At 37.8% G+C, this 22161-nt stretch overlaps 1 protein-coding gene across 2 annotated transcripts; it reads left to right on the forward strand.

Annotated features, from left to right (window-relative positions):
* Positions 1 to 13518: 13518 nt before the first annotated feature.
* si:dkeyp-72g9.4 (uncharacterized) lies at positions 13519 to 17095 on the forward strand. Of its 2 annotated transcripts, none has more exons than XM_053477989.1 (2): positions 13519 to 13685; positions 14584 to 17095. In XM_053477989.1, the coding sequence occupies exon 2, from the start codon at positions 14586 to 14588 to the stop codon at positions 15324 to 15326; it is 741 nt and encodes a 246-aa protein (XP_053333964.1). In that variant the 5' UTR covers positions 13519 to 13685; positions 14584 to 14585; the 3' UTR covers positions 15327 to 17095. The 2 variants fall into 2 exon arrangements, with proteins under 2 accessions (XP_053333964.1, XP_053333965.1); XM_053477990.1 differs by having other exon boundaries at positions 13519 to 13670.
* The last annotated feature ends 5066 nt before the right edge of the window (positions 17096 to 22161 follow it).

Below are 22161 nucleotides of genomic sequence, written 5' to 3' on the forward strand. Positions count from 1 at the left end.
ATGATCTACGGCTATGTCTAATTTGAAGGCTTTAAACAAAACCACTACTGCTAGTAATTTGGGGAATTCTTAAATTTAAGCAACAATTTTTCTAGATGTTTACACCAATTTTAATATCAATACTAAAGAAATATGAATAATTTGCATTTCAGATTATTATAATTTGAAGCAAGACAGTATAACACCAAAAAACAACCATTTTGGGGGCACATACAGTACGTACGGTGTGAAATCATCTCTCCAAAATGGCTGAAGTTAGCAACTTGAAATTTTTAGGAAGCAAGATTGGTCACTGTCATGTTATATAAACGCATAACATTAAAAAAGTAAAGAAAATCAGCACCATTACTGTGTTTTGGCTGATTCCATTTCGGCCTCAAGCATGGCTCGTCTTGACCCAGCGTCCTTCATCATACAAGGAAGACATATATCATGTACTGGCCACGAGGTGCCAGAATAAACTTCCTCTAGCTCTTTAAAACCTTGAGTCACTAGCTTTCTTCACACGAACACTGGATTCCTCAGCACTTACTGTAAAGGATAAGCAATATCCAAAAAAGCTCAATAATATTTTCAGACTTGGTAGCCTCAGTATGAGGATTTGTTTTTTTATGGAAACGCAAAAGCACTCCTGTGATTAAAAATGTCTGCCAAACACTCTCAATGTAAATGTGTGGTTTTTACAGTTAGTGTTAGAGAGCATTTTCACAAGATGAATCACTCGGTGAAGCATGAGGTCATCATATTCCAATGAATAAAACTGCACCAACAAAAAATTTCCTGGCAATATTGTGCACCTCTCTAAATAACTCCAGCTGAATCCAAATGAGCGCCTGGTCTTAGTTCTGTATACTGTTTTACATATAACAGTATTTAACGTTACCTTAAGCATGTCTATTAATTACTCACTCACTCATCGGCTATACCGCATTATCCCGTATGACACGTTGTTTATAATATTATTATTATTATTTTTTTTAATAGTGATTTTGTTCTAATTGCTCTGGTTTAAAAGGAATCGACTACTTGGGAAATAATACCCTCAGGATGCTAACAGTAACTCCATGTCCGATTAACTGATATACATTTCCTATAACAGCATACCTTTTAGTGCTTTTATTTCTTTTAAATGCTTTAAAATCCTTTTAATGAAATGTTTTGGTGAATGAAGGAGTAAAATTGATTGACATTTGTTTTCACTCTCATACCTGTGTTCTGTTATTCTGCGCAATCAAAAGTCCCAGTTTGACTTGAACACCCCTTGTAAATGTACTGTAGCACTGTATCTTGGGCACATGACAGTAAATGATTGACAGAACCTGAGCAGACTTTAAAGCTGGCATTATAAGCGGACTCATCATACACCTACTGTATGCACAGACGTCAACTGATCGGTCCACCTCTTTACCAGTCAGAGTGTTTGTGGTTTTTTAGGCCATGTGTTGCATATGACATGCATCGGACAGAAATAGAATAGGATGTAAATAATTACCGGACGGCAACCCAATTCCATTCATATTAAAGCAGACAAGAGCAGGACAAGCTGACATGCAGGTGGTGAACGACACACAAATTTTGGCATCCTCTTCATTATGTTGTCCCTGATAGAATAAACATGTAACTACCAAACAACAATGGTTCGCATCTGTCACATGGTGACTAATCTCAAATTAGACTGAAAGTGCACCGCACATATTGCAAAGGTATACAGTTTTGTAGATCAAAGCAGGGAGAAAATAATATACATTGCCGTGAAAAGCGCAATGATTTTTTGTTTGTTTGTTTGTTTGTTTGTTTGTTTTTTGCATAATTGTCACACGCAGATGATTCAGATCATCAAACAAATGTTTGATCTTTTACTGTGCTAGACTTTGTCAATCAGGTTCTATTTAAGTGACTTCTTGATTCAACAGGTCTGGCAGTAATAAACCCTGAGTGTGGCAAGTGAAATTTAACTCAGCTTTCCGAAGTATGTGTCTTATCACATTTCATTCATGATTCAGCAGTGTGATTGGGTGATGGGGGTATGGGGGACAGTTACTTTTTTACATAGGGCCAGGCCGATTTGGCCAGCTTTTTCCCCTAAATAAGTGGAAATCATTATTTAAAAACTGCATTTTGTATTTATTCAGGTTATTTTTGTGTAATATTAATTACACCATTAGTGAATTATTATGATTGATGATTGCAATTATTTAAGTGTGACAAATAGCAAAAAAAAAAAAAATCAGGAAGGGGCAAATACTTTTTCATGGCACGATAGTATAAGACCATGCAATGGTCAAGTTTTCTTCTTTTTCTTCTCTCCAGCACCCTGGGTCCCCACTACTGGCACATCTACTGCCCTGGATGTGGGTGGGGGGTTCTGGTTCTGGTGAGATGATCACCCTCCTCCTTTTTCAGCTGGGCTTGGAATCGTTCCAAATAGGTTTGGTAAATTTAAAGGTACTTTTTCTTCTTTCTTTTTTAACTATTATAACGAGAGCTAGTCACATGACTAAAGTACATGTCGTCAACCCACCAAGCACGGGGAGAACATGCAAACTCCATGCACGCAGACTCCGAGGCAGGAATCGAACCCACGACCCTGGAGGAGTGAGTGCTAACCACTAAGCCACCAAGTTGAAAAAACAGAAAGATATAATCTATAAGTCAGCATCTTATAGTCAGCATTATAATGCTTCAATTTGCTGATGATTACACCCTGAAGATTCTGTCTTGTTCCATGAATAACAGTTCAGATTCACTGGGCTCTGTTCTCCCATCCTTCCTGATCAGGTAAAATACTGAAACTATGCACTTGCTCATTTTGATTATGGAGTTTTATTTTTTTTAAAGGAACACAATGTATTATGCATTAAGCGCTGTTCTTTTATTGCCTCTGAATTCCCAGGATTCTTTGCACCAGTTAATGTTTATCGTTTCCTCTAGTCATTAGTTCCATGAATCATTTCCATGAAGGTAATTGTTTATGTGTGTGAGAGTGGCTCAGGTTGTGTATGTACTCAAAGCATGTTTGTTAAGGTTCTTCCAAGAACCGTATTGAAAAGCCCACAACTAGGAACAAACCCCAGGCGGACATACCGTATCAGTTATCAGAGTTCACACAGGGGGGTGCAGTAAAGGTGAGAAACAGAGGCAAGTCGAACCGATAAAAGTGAGTGTGTGAGCAAGGTTAGGGATGTCTGAGAAAACTGCTCAGCTGCAAACAGCTAAAAACCTTTTCTTTCCACATGAGCTATCAGTCAAGGTCAGGCTATTATCCAGGCCTGATCCTTGGAAATCGACAGATAACTTTTCTCCAACTTGCAGAAGAGACGTATCTGTCTGTGTGAACTTCACACACAATCGTTCACCAACACCAACTTGCACTCAGCTGACCTCGCTCCAAATCATTTTCACATGTTTGGTCCAATAAAGGAGTTCCTGAGAGGCCAGTGTTTCAGTTGTGAATCAAACTAGCAGTTCGATCACGGCTCAGGCCTACTGAGACAACTTTCTACCTGGATGCTTGATGGAATGATTGCATCAGTGTAGCAGGAGATTATATAAAGAAATAAAGAGAGTTTTTACTCTCGTCACTGTGTTCTGTTCTCCTGCACAATAGTCCTGGTTTGACAATTAAACAATTATCAATATTTTTTTTGTGATTATTTGTTCTTTTTAATTTTAAACTAATGGTAATATTCATAATAATGATATATTATTATGACTTAGATTAATATTTGCTAAAATGCTTAAATACTACAGCTTATGATTTTACTTGTTTTTGGGATACGTGCAGAAAGAAAGCTTTTTAACTTCAGGGGAATATGTACTTGGCCAAATTTCCTAAAATACAAGTTTTCCCAAACCTGGACCCGAACACACATGCACAAGCAAGACAAGCAAGCCTAAATACATACTGACTAATTAATAAGTTAATTAAGTAAATAAACTAAAACAGGGTGAGAAAATCAGGAAACAAAGACTGTATAATTCAGAAAATGGCATAACAGGTAAGTGTAGGTACTTTATAAAAGAATAAATAAATTTTTTACTGAATTATTTTCAGTGATTCATTTTTTGGGGGGATTTCTGGACCCCTTGCGGCCCCATTACTATTTATAACAGATTTAACCCTTATTGTGGTAAAAGGAATAGTAATTGCAATGTATTCAGTGTTGGGTGTAATGCATTACAAAGTAAGAGTACTTGGATTACTTTTTTGATGTAACGAGTAATCTAACGCCATTAGTTATTTAGTTACTGTTTCAAAAACTGTAATTCATTATTTAGACAATTCATGTAATCCGTGAGCCAGACAGCAGTCATGTGTGAAAGTCGTCCTACAAGCCCCGCCCCTGATAACTCGCCCCCCTCTGTTATTCCTGCTGTTATACCCCCATCTCACCAAGTCACAACAGTGGACAATGGAAAAACCGTTAACCGACATTAAGTTACTATTACTTTTCATTTATTCATTAATAAAAATTCATTTTTATTATTTATTTATTTATTTATTTATTTATTATTATTATTTTAAAATATTATTTTGAAACCCTGAAATAAGTGCATTAGTGTAGCAGCAGATTATAGAGAGAAATAAAGGGAGATTTGTTTCTTCCTCTCATCGCCGTGTTCTGTTATTCTGTACAATCAAAAGTCCTGGTTTGACAATTGAACAATTTCCAATAATCTTTGTGGTTATTTGCTCTTTTTAATTAAAATGAATAATATCATAATAATACAGATTAATATTTGCTAAAATGCTTAAATACTACAGCTTGTGATTTCCCTTGTGTTTGGGATACGTGCAAAAAGAAGGCTTTTTCACTCCAGGAAAATATGTAGCTTGCCAAATTTCCTAATAAAAAAAGATAAAAGAGTATAAGATAATCTAGTAATTGATCGCTTCTGTTCTGCTGATTGTTTTCATACGTGGTTGGCTTTGAAACGTATTTAAAGAAGAAACAAGCGTGCTGAAACGGAGAAAGTAATAAGTGATGAAGAAAGTAATAAGGGTAGCTAATTTGCAGAAGTTTGATATGTTATCATAATGTGATTACAACAGACAATGAACAAATATGAATTTGGTGCCGTTTGCTAGTAATAGTGCTTCTGTTGCAAATGAGGCGAATATGCTGTGCTTCACGCTTCGTTAAATGAGGTGCAGGTAATGTTAGCTAATACTGACATTTCAAGCTTTCTAATTAATACCTAACTAACTGATCCAGGGTTGAATCTCAAATACTGTTAAATGGAAAGCTTGTGCGCTACATACGGTGTTCGATAGAGTGTTAAACAACAGACACACGTTATTTTCATGTATATAAATCTGGATTGAGGCTACAGGAAGTGTTAGCACATAAGGAATCAGGAAACGCAAGGAGGTAAAGGTTAGTTAGCTTAAATTACTTTAATTAGGGGGTTGTTTCATGGTCATAAAGATCACATCACATTATAAAACCTTACAGTGTTAAACCCCTTGTTCCTCACTAAGTAGTGCCCTTGATCAGGGGTTAGAATAGATTTGGAATTTAGGCTTGTGTTAAAAAGCTAGCTAGTTTTTTTCCTAGCTATCATTAGTCGTGAAACACAATAGGGACGGTTGAGAGGCAGTTTGGAATGACTTACAGTACAAGCAACTTCTAATGAGACAAAGTGTTGTTTGAGTTGATATAACGTCATCAGATGTGTTTTCTTACTGAAAGTGCTTCAGTGTCTGGTTGTTTACGTGAGGTTTTTTTTTAGCACTGTCATCCGGTAAGTAAAGTTCACTGCCCAGAAGTGGGCGGGGCCATGGTGGACTGACATTGTGAGGTCAGGTGTAAAAGGTCTAAACACAACAACACCCCCAATCTGGATTAATTATCAATCTACAGTGTTATTACAATCGCAATTAGACTCAAACTGTGTAGAGTTGCTCCATATACAGCATGTTTCTGCTGGGGTCTCCAAAATTTTCTCATTTTCTTAATATTAACAATTATAACTTATGTAACTTTGTAAATTAAAAATGGTAAGCTATAAAGGGCTGCATTTTGACTAGCAGCAGCACTCACTGCGTTCAAGCTTGGTACCATATTCAAGAAACTTTTCTTATGTTTCCTGAATGTAACAAACCCTAAAAGATGGATGGATGGATGGATACTTTATTTATCCTCGTGGGGAAATTCACAGATCCCGCAACTGTAATCTTTTAACAATCAATGAAGTATAATTGTCAAATATAAACAGCAGTTCTTTGATCTGGGATTAAATAACTAGATATTAAAGTTCCACATGGTGGTGGTAGCATGATGGCTTAGTGCTTAGCAGTTTTCTCAGTTTTCTCCAACAGTCTAAAAGCATGCAGCTTAGGCTAATTGGTATTCCCAAGTTCCTAAATAAGCAGTACCTTCAATGAGTGATTGAGGGATTTCAATCATATTGTATAGTTAAGGGCGATACTGAGATACTGAACTCGGGTGACGTAGCTGAGGTTGAGGAACTTGAACTGGAATTAGAATGGTTTACAGGCAGGGTTTTTTTTTTTCCTGGACACTGTATCATTGCATTTTTACTGCAGGTGTCCTGTTGTTGGATTATAAAGTAACAGGATGATAAAATCAACAATATTTCCCGAGCTGTTTGCTTTACTACACTCACCAGAGCAATCACAACAATGAAACCTGTTCTGTTATCATTTCTGTAGCCATAAAGGGGATGTGATATGAAGGACAACATGACAAATTGATGAAAACAAAGTGAGAAATGGTCGCTAGTCTTTAAATAGGTTTTGGTGTGTGTGTGTGTGTGTGCATGTGTGTGCCAAGTCATTAATCATCAACCAGAATTTCCCCTGTTTAAAGTAGTGAGCTGTATGTTTGCTTTTGTAGTCACACACCTGGCATGTACTATATTGTGTACACTCCTAAAAACATTTCCTTCTTATAAGTATATCAAGAAAAACTGATTGAATATATAGACACACACACACACACACACACACATAGAAACGTATTATTATTATTATTACTTTTCTGTGTGACTTTTGATGATCGACGGTTCTGGCATTCCAGGATTTCCGAGGCAGATTGTTAAATGAGATGAGAGTTTCAATCTGCTGTTTTTACTGTAGTAGTTATTCACGCTTTTCCCTGTTTACAGTTTCAACCCATGTGTTGCTTTTCTGAACTACCACACCTCGTTTTAATACATAACAACACGTAAAGACATAACTGGGTCAGATCCAGCCGCTCCTATTTTTGCACCAACACCCTGTCCGATCTGCTTTGACAGATTCGATTAAAGGTGCATTAGGAATGATGAGGTCTGTTTATTTATTCATTTACTTCTTTTCAAGATTAGGTCTCTAATAGTTTTTAAAATTGAAGGGTTTATTTTTAAGAATAAAGAATAAAAAAAATAAAATAAAACATATATTTCAGTTTAAATAAAATGAAGAACATTTAGTCCTGAACCATAAAAACACATCCGATTGGTGATCAAGTTGAACCAGAACTAATAAGTGCTCCCTTGATGTTTTGAGCTGCATTTATCACAATATTGTATCAAGGTTTTATACGGATTGCTACTGTAGGACTTTGGTACAAAAACAAAAGGAAAGTAAAATGTTGCAACTTAAAATATTTTCGATCTGGGCGAATTTTCCAATATTTCCAATTAGAAAAATATTATAAATCTTTATTATGAATATAAATTAAATAAACTTTTTGTTAAAAGCCTTTTATTTAAACTAGATTTTAGTACTAGGTTAATACCTATATATTTTGGTTAATAGTCATTTAATAATAGGAAATATATCTCTAGGTAGCTATACTGTATATAAGATATTTTTTCTTTATAGAATTGCATTTTATGTCCTTAAAACATTAAGCAATTGTATAAGTAATACTATAATTATTTAAAATGAATGTAAATAAGCAAATTTTAATACATACAATATTTATTTACATAAAAAGCGGGGGGTTATTTTACTTTACAGTATTCCAAACTAGGTAAAATTTCTTATATTCTTTCAATGAGGCTGTAATTATTTTTTAAAAATAAATTAATAAATAAATAAATAAATACGATACCCCAAGCGTCATAATATTTACATATGTAAATATGAACCCATAATCTTATTTTATTACAATATTTATTTATTGTAAATAGGGCGCTTGTGCTCTTCCGCTTAAATGCTAACTGCATGTCATTGGCTTTGTACATGTGCTGTACTTTGCACAATGACAATAAAGCTAAATCTAATCTAATCTAATATAATATAATCTAAATTTCACAGCTTCATAACACCCAGCCCTGTATACAAGACGAATAACACTGAACATGTATGGAGGTTCCAAATGTTTCATCTTAGCTCATATGAAATCTTTTGTTTTTGTTTTTACACAAAATCCTCCTTATGTTCCATAATAATAATAATAATAACAATAATATTAATAGTAATAATAATAATAATGCCACTTGTAGAGATTCATTTCTGTGGATTTTTCGAGTTACTATTTATTGTGTATCACTCAGTCGGGTGTCGGCGGGATGGAATCTGGGCCAAGGGGCCAAAATACGATAACCTTATGTAGGCTAAAGGGCACTTACGTCTGTTCTCAAAACATATTTTGTTCTCAGCAGGATCAAAATAAACACAGGTGACTTCTGGAGCACAGGGCAGTCAGGATGACCTCATGCTGGTACGAGTTTGTTGTGAAGCCAGTCAGACTGGAGGCGCTTGATGTCATACGTGAAAACACATGATGTTACTCTAAAGTGAAGGCGTTGCATGAAAATGATTCAGTGTTTATTTCGGCATGCTCTGGAAGTCAAGCAGCACCCTGTTCGAAAGGTGGCGTCCTTAAAACGTCTGCTTTATAATGTTCTAAGAAGGTTGCTCAAACAACTGAGAGCAAACACTTACGCGTTATGGAAAGATTGTTAATTAATGTTCCCGTATGAACATAGTAGGACGATTTAATCACTGTGGGGCACATTCAAGGTTTGTGACTTGAATCCAAAAACCATGTCCATATTTGCACGGAAAAAAAGTCCTGTTTATTCACGGTTTTTCAACTCTGTGTAAACACACAGTTTAAATCGTAGCCATGTCGAAAATAGAAAAAGGAGAAAAAGCAGTGAATGTTTGTCTTTTCCAATGGAGATACAGCAGGATGCCTGAAATTGAATACAAAGTGAATTTTGCATAACCATCAATCAAGTCACATTGAATGTATATGTCACTGGTTTGAATTGTCTAAATGATGAGACTGAATAAAAAGTTTTGCTTTTGTTCTGCGTTGTTTTGTTTTTTTATCATTTAAATAATTTAAATAATCTATGTGTTAAACAGTTTAAAGTTTTAATGTTGAAGGAATGATACTAATTATAGACTTAATTATAGAATTCATTTATTTATTTATTTATTAGAATTAATTAATAGTTTCATCTGTAGTTTGCTTAAATAATTTGCGCTCGATTTTCATGTTCAAGTCAAACCGGGACTTTTTTATTGTCACACTTCTGAGATTAAAAACTCCTTCTATTTCTCTATATAATCCCCTGCTACACTAATGAAACACTCATCCCAGTGTTTCACTAGTGCTTAAATATCATTAAGGTCGAAAAAATTCCCAGAAGGCCGCAACCATGATCAGACCGCCTGCTTCACGTTTCAAACGCTGGCCTCCCAGGAACTCCTTTAACAGCCCAAACATGTGGAAATGGCTTGAATAATAAGATGCATCTCTTTGGCAGGTTGGAGACAAGCTATTTGTTAATTTTTATAGATCAGGTGTTCCACTCGCTTAATGTCAACAGGAGCCACATCATTTAGAAACGCACAGGGGTCTTGGTTTAGCATGGTTTAGCAAGTCCTGGTTTGACTTGAACACACCTTGTTCCAAGTTTAAAACATACATTGGTGGACTTAATACTACTCCTGATAAAGAAATCAAGAAAAATGGACTGTGCGTGTGTGTGTGTGTGACTCTTGCTTAAGTTAGCATTTCTGTATTAAAGCCTCACTAGCATGCTTAAGTCTAAATGATTGAAAGAATTCCTAAAATATCCAGACAAAACCCGCAGATTGAATGTTGGAACCAAAACCTTCTAGCGATTCAGAAAATGTTCCACTAAGCAAATATGGCGAGCTGTCGACGGGGTTGAATTTTGCACAGCATATATTATTTAAACCTGAGCACCGATTTCTTAAAGCAAACCATGAACACTTGGACCTAATAGAATGTTTGTGGTTGAAACCAAACACACTGAAGTTTTTCCACAGCAGCGCTCCGGTCGGGACGCAGGATTGCTGAATATCCCGATTCTGTGGAAACTATTCCTCCTATTCTGAGACTGGATTTATTAAATGTGTCTTTCCCTCTCTACCTGTGACAACACACTTTGTATCTTTATAACTTTCCCCTTAAATCCAGTTTTTCTTTATGGCGTTATGTGCACGTCACCTATTCAGATATCTCCCACTTTTTCTTTTTTTTTCTCTTTATTTGTCTTTCTTTCTAACTCCATCCTACTGCATGAGGCGCTCTCGTACTTAATGTGATGGATCAGGCGTAATTGTGAATTTGATTTGAGTGCATGGAGAAAGGCTCTAAACGCCAGAGAGATGGACGGCCGGGGATCGTATTGCATTAAATAGGTCTGGGCAGCAAAAACGTGCCAAACTGCAAGTGCTCCACCTTCTCTGCCTCAAACTACACGATTGCCTTCCCACCCATTTTTTTTTTTTTTTTTTTTTAGACTACGCTTCACAGATAAGACCATAAACAGGACTGTAAAGGTGTGAGACACACTGTAAAAACACTGACTGTCTCTCAGGCTCACAGCAGGGAGGATCGAAGCTGCGCTTTGTTTTTACTTCAAACAGGTAAAAATGTTTTTTAACATTTTTAGAATAAGCTATTTAATTTATTTAATATTACTCAGCATATTGCATATACTTACTCATGATCTTGTATTGACAATAAAATCAACTTTTTTTTCAATGTATAATATTGATTTCAATTCAATTCAGTCTTATTTGTATAGCAGTTTTAACAACTGTTACTGTCACGAAGCAGCTTTACACAATCAAAAGAAATTATGAGTTGTTGATATAATAAAGTTGTTGATATTTACTTAATATTAACATGCACACACAGCTTATTTACATAAACTTTTTAATACTATAAAAATAATATTTTTAAGAAAAGTGTTTAAATTGTTATGTTATTTTATTAAGACATGTATATACACAGACACACACACACACACGGACGGGTACAGAATGTATATAATATCTGATATTTATTATATTAATTTAATATTCATAATATTGTAGCTGAAAAATTAATATAATATAATATTTATACAAGTTTTTATAAATGTTTATTAAAGTTCCTAAAGTGTTTATATATAAGTAGCATAAAAAAAATAAACAATAACCTGTCCTATTGTATTCCTTACTGCTACTATTTACGGATTTAAAGGTCCCGTATTTTACTATTTCTTTAACAGGTTGGCAAAGGTCTCAGTGTTTCATCAAAGTGTGTGCAATAATTCTCCAACTGAAATAACTATCAGATGATCCTTTTTTAATAGCTTAAACTCTCCCCTGTTTCACTCCTTTTCCAAAGATGCTGTTTTAGTGTCTATGTAAATGAGCTACTGCTGAGCCACGCCCCTTAGAGAACAGCAGAGCCGGACAGCAATCTGGGGGGAGGAGTTGTCTCCTTATATGAGTTCACAATAGGGGGAAAATCTAATTGACTTGTTTAAGGCTTGGCCGGTACAAAAAAAAAAAGTACTTATGTTGTTAGTACTTGACCAGTGAAGACCAAACTGAATGTTAAAAATGAATCAAAGGTAAACCTCGCATCATCACCATCATCATCATCATAATAATAAAAAAATAAATTAATTAAAATTTTAAAAAAATAATAATAATAATAATAATAAAATAAATGAAAAAAAAAAAATAATAATAAAAATAATAATAATAGAGCGCTTTTAAAGTTAATCGCCATTTGGGAAAGTCAGTGCTTTGTCAGCAATTTGCTTGTGTGTGTGTGTGTGTGTGTGTGTGTGTGTGTGTGTGTGTGTGTGTGTGTGTGTGTGTGTGCGTGTGTGTGTGTGTTAGGAGAAAAAAAACTGACGAGGTTCAAATTTCTTTAAGTGCACTTTGAAAACAAATTGAAGGAATGTGTTTATTCTGGCAATACATACAGTACAGTGCATGCCAGCACACACACACACACACACACACACACACACACACATTACTGAGGTACAGTATGAGAGCAATCAGCTGTAGTTTTGTTTCCATAGGCACTGGCTAGGTTCGCCACACAAGTGATATGAGCACAGTTTAGCAGCTTCAAGGCCGTCATGCATAAGGCTCGGGTTATAGCTCTTTAATATACTTTAAAATACTTCCCCTTAAAAACCATACTTACTGTATAAGCAGACTGTTGAGGAAAAATTATATAAAAATCATTCCTTAGGAGGTATTTAGTGTCCTCCTCCAGAGATATGTAATTCTGGAAACAAATGATGTAATCCATTAATCTGTACAGTTTCTAGTCTGGAATGAGTCTCTGATGATGCATCAAGCACTGAGCTGAGGTTCAGCAGAAGCTTTGCAAATCTAAAAGCGTCTAAATCAGGAGAGAGAGAGAGTGTTCAAAGGTGGAGTAATAGTTAGCACTGTCACCCTGCACCACCACTTTTTGGGTTCAAATCACGCCTTGGGTCTGTGTGCATGGAGTTTGCATGTTCTCCCCGAGACATGAAGGTTGGGCTGATTGACATTCCCAAATTGCTCGGGTTGTGATAAAGAGTGTGTGTGCCCTGCGATGGATTGGCACCTCGTCCAAGGTGTACCCCGCCTCGTGCCCTAAGTCTCCTGAGATAGGCTCCAGGTCACCCACGACCCTGAATACAGGATAAAGCAGTATAGACGTGAGTGATTGAGATGAGACGAGTTCCTTGGGAGAAATATTCTGCGAAACCAATGATGTAATATAATAATCCATGCAGTTTCTAGTCTGAAATGAGTCTCTGATGATGCATCAAGCACTGAGTGATCTGAGCTGAAACGTAAGATCGTCTAAATCAGAGCAGAAAGCGTTCCAAGATTTAATGCAATTTAATGAAGGATTGTATAAGAAAACTCAGCCCCCTTATGTGTCCTATACGCCACTCGTCATCTCCCAATCCAATGACTAAACCTTTTCTCTTTCATTTCCCTTCATTCTCCTACGCCTCATCCTCCTCATAAGCCTCCTCCTGGCTCGCCTCATCCCTCGCTCCCAACCACCCCTTCCTCCGTCAACCTCTCCTCGCATCAGCCGAATCCATTTTGCAAATGATTGTGCGCGGCTACGGAGACGGGAATGAACCGGTGGTGCTATTTTTAGCCCGAGCTAAAGGAGGGTGGAGGGAGCGAGAGAGTGAGTGAGTGAGTAGGTGACTGAGTGAGAGAGCGAGCAAGAGAAAGAGTGTAGACAGAAAGGGGGAGAGGGAGAGGGAGTCCGGGAGAGTGCATACGTAGGGAAGAAAGAGAAGGAGAGCGAGGCGGGGGAAAGCATTGTTTTTCCTCGTGGAGCAGCAGTTGAGTGCTGGGCTGTGGCAGGGAGAAGTGGCAGCTGTGAAGAACAAGGAGAGAAGAGGAGACACGTTCTTGAGACTCGCAGGTACCACAGACGTAGGTGAGGTGGGAGCATCCTTATCGTCTCGGTATTCCTCATCCTCCACCGGGTCGGTGTTTAGCTCCGGCTCTTAAATATTCAAGAAGGAGGGAAGCAACGTGAATGATGGAAGGATTTAGATCCATTCTTATCTGATGTGATATGGAATAATATGCGCAGAAGTTCAATGCACTCCCAATGCAATTTCGGCCACCGCTGCTTGGCTACCAGGTGTGCATTGTGAGGAGGAGTTAGGAGGAAGGGGAAAAAAAGGAATTCTTCCTTTGTGTCTTTTTTTTAAGCCCTCTGGTTTTTCGGAGCTTAGAAAGCGATTGCCAGAATTAGGTGGTAAACATAAGGAGAGAAAGGGGTTGGGAGGGGGAGATGGAGGGGGCGATGGGTTATTTACTTTGTTCGTTCGCTCGAATGCTGAAAAGGCAAGGGCAAGCTGGAAGTCTTTGAGCGTATGCAGAGATATTGAGAATATATTTAAAGACGATGTGTCTGTGGTGTGTTTAATTGTGTGCGTGTATGTGTGTGTACGTGTATATGTGTGCTGTGTGCATGTCTGCGCTCTCCAGTCGAAATGAAATCTGATATGTAACGGGAAGAGGAGTTACCATGGAGACTGGGCTTGCACATTTTCCCGTAACTGATGTCTCATGTTATGTGCATCGATTATTTGCAGTTACAGCGGCGAACCGGCAAGATTAAGAAAAGAAAGAAAAAATAAGAAATGAATGGTCTAATACGCAGTCGATTATTACTTGAATGAATGAAGAATCTTAAAAGGATGTACAGTATGTACAGTGTACATGTTGACATAATTGTATAAAGGATATGAAAGTGTATATATGATGTATATACATATATAAATATAGATGAGCAGACAATAACAAAGCCATGTTTGTTTACGCAGCCATGCGGCCCAGGTCTAGACTTCTGGCTAAGCGGGGCCTCCCGACCATCCGTGAGGGTTCGGAGGAGCTCGTGCACGACCTGAACCAGACCAACAGCCAGCACAGCAGTGCGCAGGACTACTTCCACTCCATCTGCCAGCTGGCCCGGCCTACTTTTCCCTTACACGAGCCAGACCGTGACATCCTGTCCATCGGCAGACTGGACTCTCCGAAGCCGTGCATGCGTCCGCATCGTCTGCGCCAGCTTGTCCAGCCCCTAACCTGCCCCGTTGACGCCTCCACGACCCAGTCACCCAAGGTGGAATCACCGGGGCCATCGTCCTCAGCGCCAGATCAAGCCCAAGGCTCCGAGCAGGACTGCCCAACCTCTGCTGACCCGCTGGAGTATCTCTACGGCTACAGAGAAGCAGAGACTTTCTCTTCCTCCACCAGAAGGGGCAGCGTTCCGCTTCGCAGAGCACGCAGCGTGCCCTGTCCTGGGCTTGATATCCAGAACAAAAGTTGTCCTAATTTGCATCTACCAGAGTCTGTCCCGTCTCCTGTTGTGCCACAGCGCTCGCCGCTCAGCAGGAAGAAGCTAGATAGTGCCAAGGTCGATGGCGCCCCTTCTGGTTGGAGGGCGAAAAGCAGTCGCAGCATGGACAAGCAAACAATCGTGTCGCACTGGATCTCGGAGTGCCGGAGCGCATGGAGGGAAGCCCGTATCCGTGCCTGCATGCTCCCCGCCATCGCCGAGAAGTAACGCTGCTCCGTAACGCTTGTCCTGCAAGCTGTGTCTCCAGTCGCTGTCTAAAAAAAAAACATTAATCAACATCACAAATATCACAACTAGAAAAAAGATGTGACTTCCCGGTTTTCAGGTTTCTATTCCTAACCATTTTTAGGTGTAAACTAAGCAAAAAGTGACCCTATAGATGGTGACGTGTTAATGCCACACCATAGTGTAGAGTTACGCTAAATGTCAGTGATTAAACTGGTCAGTGTCAGTCCAGTCATGTCCAGTTGTGATCAATTACTGTATTGGTTGTTGGAAGACTTTAACATTGTTTAGTGATTAAAAAAAAAAAATACATAAAAAATACAGTACTAAAATAGATTGCTCGGTATTTATATTTTAGATTGTAGAAAATGATCTGATGTCAGGACAATGATTCAATTCAATTCAATTTTATTTGTATAGCGCTTTTAACAATTGTCATTGTCGCAAAGCAGCTTTACACAATCAAAAGAACTATTTAAGTTTGTATGAGATGGGAACGTGTATGAATCAAAATGATAAGATTGTACCTGATGAGCAAGCCGAGGACGACGGCGACAGTGGCGAGGAAAAGCTCCCTGAGATGGCAATAGGAGGAAACCTTGAGAGAAACCGGACTCAACAGGGAACCCATCCTCATCTGGGTGATAACGCATAGCAGTGATTGATCTGCATCATAGTGTGTGAGACTGGAAGTTCAGTATAACAGGACATGTGTTTAAGTTAAAATTGAGTTCAGTTTGTTATTGGAAGCTCAGGTAGAATGTAGGAAACTCCAGTCCTGAACTATCGAGCGACTGAAGTAATAAATCCTCAGAGAACAACTGTCTGCATTAGCCGAGGACAGGACTGTCTTCGTGGAAAAGTGGAACCATCCCCAGTCACCACACGCATCCAAGACCACACAGGGCATCCATGCAATGAGATCTCCAACCAGAAGCAGAACACCAGAACGAGTCAGACAGCACTGGCAGCTCAGGAGCGACATGTATAGCTCGACAGCGAGACGGGTAGAGGGAAAGAGAGGAGAGGAGAGAGATGGCAGTTAGGTATGGTCACAGTCAAACAATGTATAATGTGAATGTATATTTAGTGCAGAGTGCAAGCAGGGACTCCGACAGGACTAACTATGACAGCGTAAGTAAAGAAAGGCCGTCCTAACACGACCAATCACTTCACTATCAACAAACCTGAGTAATCAATGAGAGTGGGGAAGACAGCATCTAAACATACCAGTTCACCATAATACTCCACGAGTCCCCCAGATCTGCTCCTTTACCTAAGGCAAATCTATTTACAAAAATGCTTGGCTAAATAAATAGGTTTTTAACCTGGACTTAAACACTGAGACTGTGTCTGAGTCCCGAACACTATTTGGAAGACTATTCCATAACTTTGAGGCTTTGTAAGAAAAAGCTCTGCCCCCAGCTCGTGGCGGATCGTAAGCAATTCACCCAGATACTGCGACGCGAGACCATTAAATGCTTTATAAGTCAATAGTAGTATTTTAAAATCAATGCGAAACTTCACAGGGAGCCAATGCAGTGTGGATAAGATAGAGGTGATGTTGCCCAAAGGAAGCATGTAACGAGAAACAAGCAGTGGGCCTAAAACTGAACCCTGTGGAACACCAAACTCCACATTAGAACGTCGAGAATGGTCACCATTTAAATCAACAATTTGATTGTTATCTACTGATAACAATCAGTCAAATAGGATCTGAGCCACGAGAGGGCCATTCCCTTTAATTCCTACTACATACTACTACATTTTATAATCTGTGAAAATGAATACTATGATCAATAGTGTCAAAAGCTGTACTGAGGTCGAGTAACACACGGATAGTAATGCAAAACTGATCAGAGGGCAATAAGAGGTAATTTACTACTTTAACGAGTGCTGTCTCTGTGCTGTGATGAGGCCTTAAACCTGACTGATGCAGCTTGTTTATGCCATTTCTATGTAGATATGAGCATACAGTTGTAGCTCTGCTACTATCTTTTCCCGAATCTTAGAGATAAAGGGGAGGTTTGATATCCACCTGTAATTGAACAGCTGACAGGGGTCAAGATCAGGTTTCTTAATTAGCGGTTTAATAACTGTTAATTTAAAGGATTTGGGAACATACCCACTGCTGAGTGAAAAGTTACTTATTTTCAACAGGGGTTCTGTTATTGCTGGAACTATCTGTTTAAGAAAATGTGTCGGTATAGGATCTAATACACAGGTTAATGATTTTAAAGAAGAGATGAGTGAAATTAGTTCACTCTCTTCAAGGGGAGTAAAGTATTCTAGGTTCTGATGTGGTGTGATTAATTTATCATCTGTATCACTTAAATTGTCTGGTTTCAAAGCCTGAATTTTTTGCCTAATATTTATGATTTTGTTATTGAAAAAGTTGTTGTTGTGGAGATTTCTGCAGTGGTCTTGTTTCTAGTTAATTCAGTTACGGTATTAAATAAAAGTCTAGGATTATTTTTGTTATTTTCAATAAGAGTGGAGAGATATAATCATCTAGCATCACTGAGAGCTTTTTTTTATAGTTCAGGATGCTCTCCTTCCATGCTATTTGGAATACTAGCAATTTAGTTTGACGCCGTTTGCAATCTAATTTCTGAGTGGTTTATTTTAAAAGGAGTGTGTGGTCATTATACCAGGGAGCGAGTTTCTTATCTCTAATGCACAAACAGATATCACTGTGTGTTTATTATGGGATTTATTTGCATTAGTAGACTCCTGTTTGTGCGCGTCATACATGGCAGCTACAGTATGGCAAAGCAGATTGTCAGGATGTAGACGGACAAGGACATCACAAGATCTTTCAGAGAGAGATTTAAGACAATTAATTTGTTCTGAAGCACAGCAACAGGTTTGCCCTGAACGAACCCGTACATATCATCAGAAAAACAATCTGCTGGTGAATATGATTCTGAATTATGGTATTCCCAAAGAGATCCCGTTTTGCCTAGCTGGCTTGGCAAACATGCAAAAAAAATTTTTAAGGGGTTATAATTTGATTTATCACTCGCCCAAAGCGTGTGGGATCACAACTTGCTGCCGTGTGCCGCCTAGACAGATGTTTTTAAACATCTGTAAGTGTCATATGTCAAGCTTTGTCGATTTTATTCAAGTCGGTCCACATTTATTTTGAAGTCATGATCATGATCACTTGTTTATTCGTTATTATTTCATTAATTCCCCCCAAGAATCTACAAGGCCCCTGATCATGTGTTTGAACTCACTAAAATACATACTGTAGGGGACAAAAATAGCAAAGCAGAATTAATCAAAAAGTTTGTCCACCTTTAAATCACACCCCAGTCCTTTTTAAATCAGAAGCATTTATGTCTCGAAAAGCCAATGAAGCGCTGTACTGTTATCCTTATACGACTGTTCTTACTCACAGACCCTTGGGGGAAAGAAAAATTATAATAAATAAAAACACATTTGGCATTCTGGTGTTTAGAGGTAATTTAAATGTTAAATTATGAACCGTAGAAGAAATTGTTGCATGTATTTTGTAAATGATTTTCTATTTATGCATTCGAAATGCTATAAATTATTATTATGATGACTATTATGAATGCCACTCCTTTGAATAAAAGAATAACTCAATGGTTCAAAGTAAAATATTACTTGTTATTTGTACGTCTTTGAAATTGTGTTCATTTTTCAAGTTTTTAAATAAAAAAGTCTCTGTGATTTATGTGTTTTTAGTCTGGTGCATTTATTTATTTTTTATTAAATAGGTTTATTTTCTTATACATTAGTGTAGAGCGAGTCATTTGAAAGATTGCAGAAAATCATCATAAAATCAAAGCTATTCGTTGTTGCTGAGTCAGAAATCATGCATCAGTGAAAGACTACAGCAAGTCGATCCCGAGGTCAGGTTACTGTCTGCTGTGAGCTGTTCATATTGTGTATATACAGTACAGTATCTGTATGGGGTTTTTTTGGGGCTCTTTTGTTTCTTCCTCTTTTTAAAAAAAGCAGTTGGCAAACAGTTCAACAGTTCAACCAGACGGTCTCTGGTTCGAGCCCTGACATCGCCGGGCTGCCACTGTTGGACCCTTGAGCAAGGTCCTTCACCCTTAAGTGCTCCGATTTAATCGGGCATCGACCTGGCAACCTTACTTGTGGCATTGACAAGTACATGCCAGTGAAACGACAGACATATCTCCAGGGTGGGGAGTATCCATCCTTCACCTGATGTACTGGATGGCACGTTGACAGACCCCTTTAACCCCTCTAAATACACATGAATTGGCTTTGTGTAAATGAGCATGTGAAACTGTGTGTGTGTGTGTGTGTGCATGGTGCCCCCCAGTGGAGTCACATGGCATCAGGGTCAATTCCTGTCTCACAATCTGAGTGATTCTAAACAACTTAGTGGATTAAGGCGGTTTAACCCTGCACAAATAACCAGCTTGGTCTGATGAGCTTTAAAAGAAAAACACGCTGAACTGGTAAATACTGGTAAGGACTTTCTTTGCCTGGAAGTATCTGTCAGCCTCTTATTGCTTTGCTCTTGTTGTGTTGCTTTTTACTGTGTTATCTCCATAAAAATAACTTGTAAATATATAATGAAGCATTAGTTGCATTAGTAAAGAAATTATTTCCATCTAGGAGACACGACGGCGCCACACCATTACGCACATTCAGGGTCGAGGGTTCGCATGCTGCCTTCGGGTCTGTGTGCGTAGCTCTGGTTTCCTCCCACAGTCCAAAGACATGCGGTTTAAGCTAATTGACCAGAGTGTGTGAGTATATGAGCGTGTGCGCCTGGCGATGGATTGGCACGCTGTCCAGTATGTACCCCGTCTCGTGCTTGAAGTCTCCAGGGATAGGCTGCAGGCCTCCCACGGCCCTGTACAGAATAAGTGGTATAGGAAAAAGAATTATTCATCTGGTGACTTCTAGCAACTTTTTTTCATTTACCAGTACTTACCAGCTGGCAAAGAAGATCTAAGGGTGATTTATTAACCATGTTATACACAATCCTGTCTGTAAGTCATTTTGGTCAACAATTGTTCTTTTAAATATGCTTTACTGTATATACAAAATGCACTCACTTATCAGCCTGATCAGCTCGCCCTGTGTTTGGAAGCTGGAAGCAGGAGGCTGGTAGCTGACTAAACACAGGCATTTTCACCAACAAGTAACCTCTTACAGACAAATGTACATTTTCCATATGTGATATAATAAATGTATATATTTTATACATGAGCAGGTTTAACTGAGATACAATGAAGATCTAAAACACTATACTGAGCACAACATCCTTCCTCTCATCATCATATCAGGGCTTGGGGCCATCACCTCTGGGGCACATCTTGCATCTGGTGGCTGGTTTGGGCATTTGGCTGGGAATCGAACCCGGGCACACTAATGACTGAAAACGTGATCTGGATCAAGAGCATATCAGAGCATATCAATTATATATATATATATATATATATATATATATATATATATATATATATATATATATATATATATATATATACTGTTTGAAGGTTTTAGAACACTTGCAAATTTCTTTGTTTTTGTTTAATGATTTATTTTCTACAACAGTACTGGGGATTTCAAAATGATAAAATAACACATATGGGATTAGGTACAGTAATTACGTAACAACAAGAAAAACAACAATTAATTGTTATTTTAAGACACAGAGGTCAGCCTTTCTGTAATAGTTCCTGCAAGAACAGTATTGTCAAGTGCATTAGCAAAATCCATGAAGCACCATAATGAAACTGGCTCTCATGAAGACCGTCCCAGGAGGGCGAGACCAAAACCTACCTCTGCCCCAGACGAGAAGTTCATTTAGAGTTATCAGCCTGAAAAATGACCAATTAACAGCTCCTCAGATTAGAGGCGTTATGAAGTCTTTACACAGCAGAAGTAGTAGACACATCTCACCATTAACTGTTCAAAGGAGATTTATGCATATTTTTGGACGCCTTCAGCATTCCTTTACAATGTAGACAGAAATAAAAATCAGGAACCATCTTGAAGTTAGAAAGTGTTCTAAAACTTTTGAACGGTAGTGTATATATAGAGATAGATAGATAGAAATAATGCATAATCAATAAGTAAAATAATGTAATAAGTAATAAAAAAATAAGGTGTAAACTGCTTTACTGCTGTACATCTGCTTACAGCATTCTGTACTTATTTATTTTGCATTGTAGCTGCTTTCCTGTTAACATTTTGCATATTTGTCACAGTTACATGATTGAGATCATCAAATAAATTTTAATATTACACAAAGATAACCTGAGTAAATACAGAATGCAGTTTTAAATTATGATTTCATGTATTAAAAGAAAAAAAAAGCTCTGCGAACCCACCTGACCCTATGTGGAAAAGTACAGCAATACAATCCCCTTGTTAAATTATGAATGATCTGTGATTAGCACTATTTTTTGTAAAGCTGAGTTAAATCTGACCTGTTGAATCAAAGTTAGGCGAGAGAGGAAGATAAAAAGATTTACCGGCAATTGGAATGTTTTTTTTTTATGTGGAGTAAGTGTATGAATTTATAATTTACAAAAGTTGTAATAGAAAAAAGCATTATGAATATTATAAATGAAAAATATAAAATGTAAAAAAAAAAACAAATTTATTTAATATATATATAATATTTTTAAAAATGTCATGTAGGTGTTCCCTAAAAAGGGTATAGACGATAAATGAGTGAGGGATCAGATTGAAGTTCAGGGTGACAAATATGCCAAAAAAAAAGGTATATAAATCTGGACGGGGCAAAAACTTTTTCACAGAACTGTACACGTTTACTTCGTACAGCACAGCGGGG

This window comes from Clarias gariepinus, chromosome 19, assembly GCF_024256425.1.
Source record: "Clarias gariepinus isolate MV-2021 ecotype Netherlands chromosome 19, CGAR_prim_01v2, whole genome shotgun sequence".
NCBI lineage: Eukaryota > Metazoa > Chordata > Actinopteri > Siluriformes > Clariidae > Clarias > Clarias gariepinus.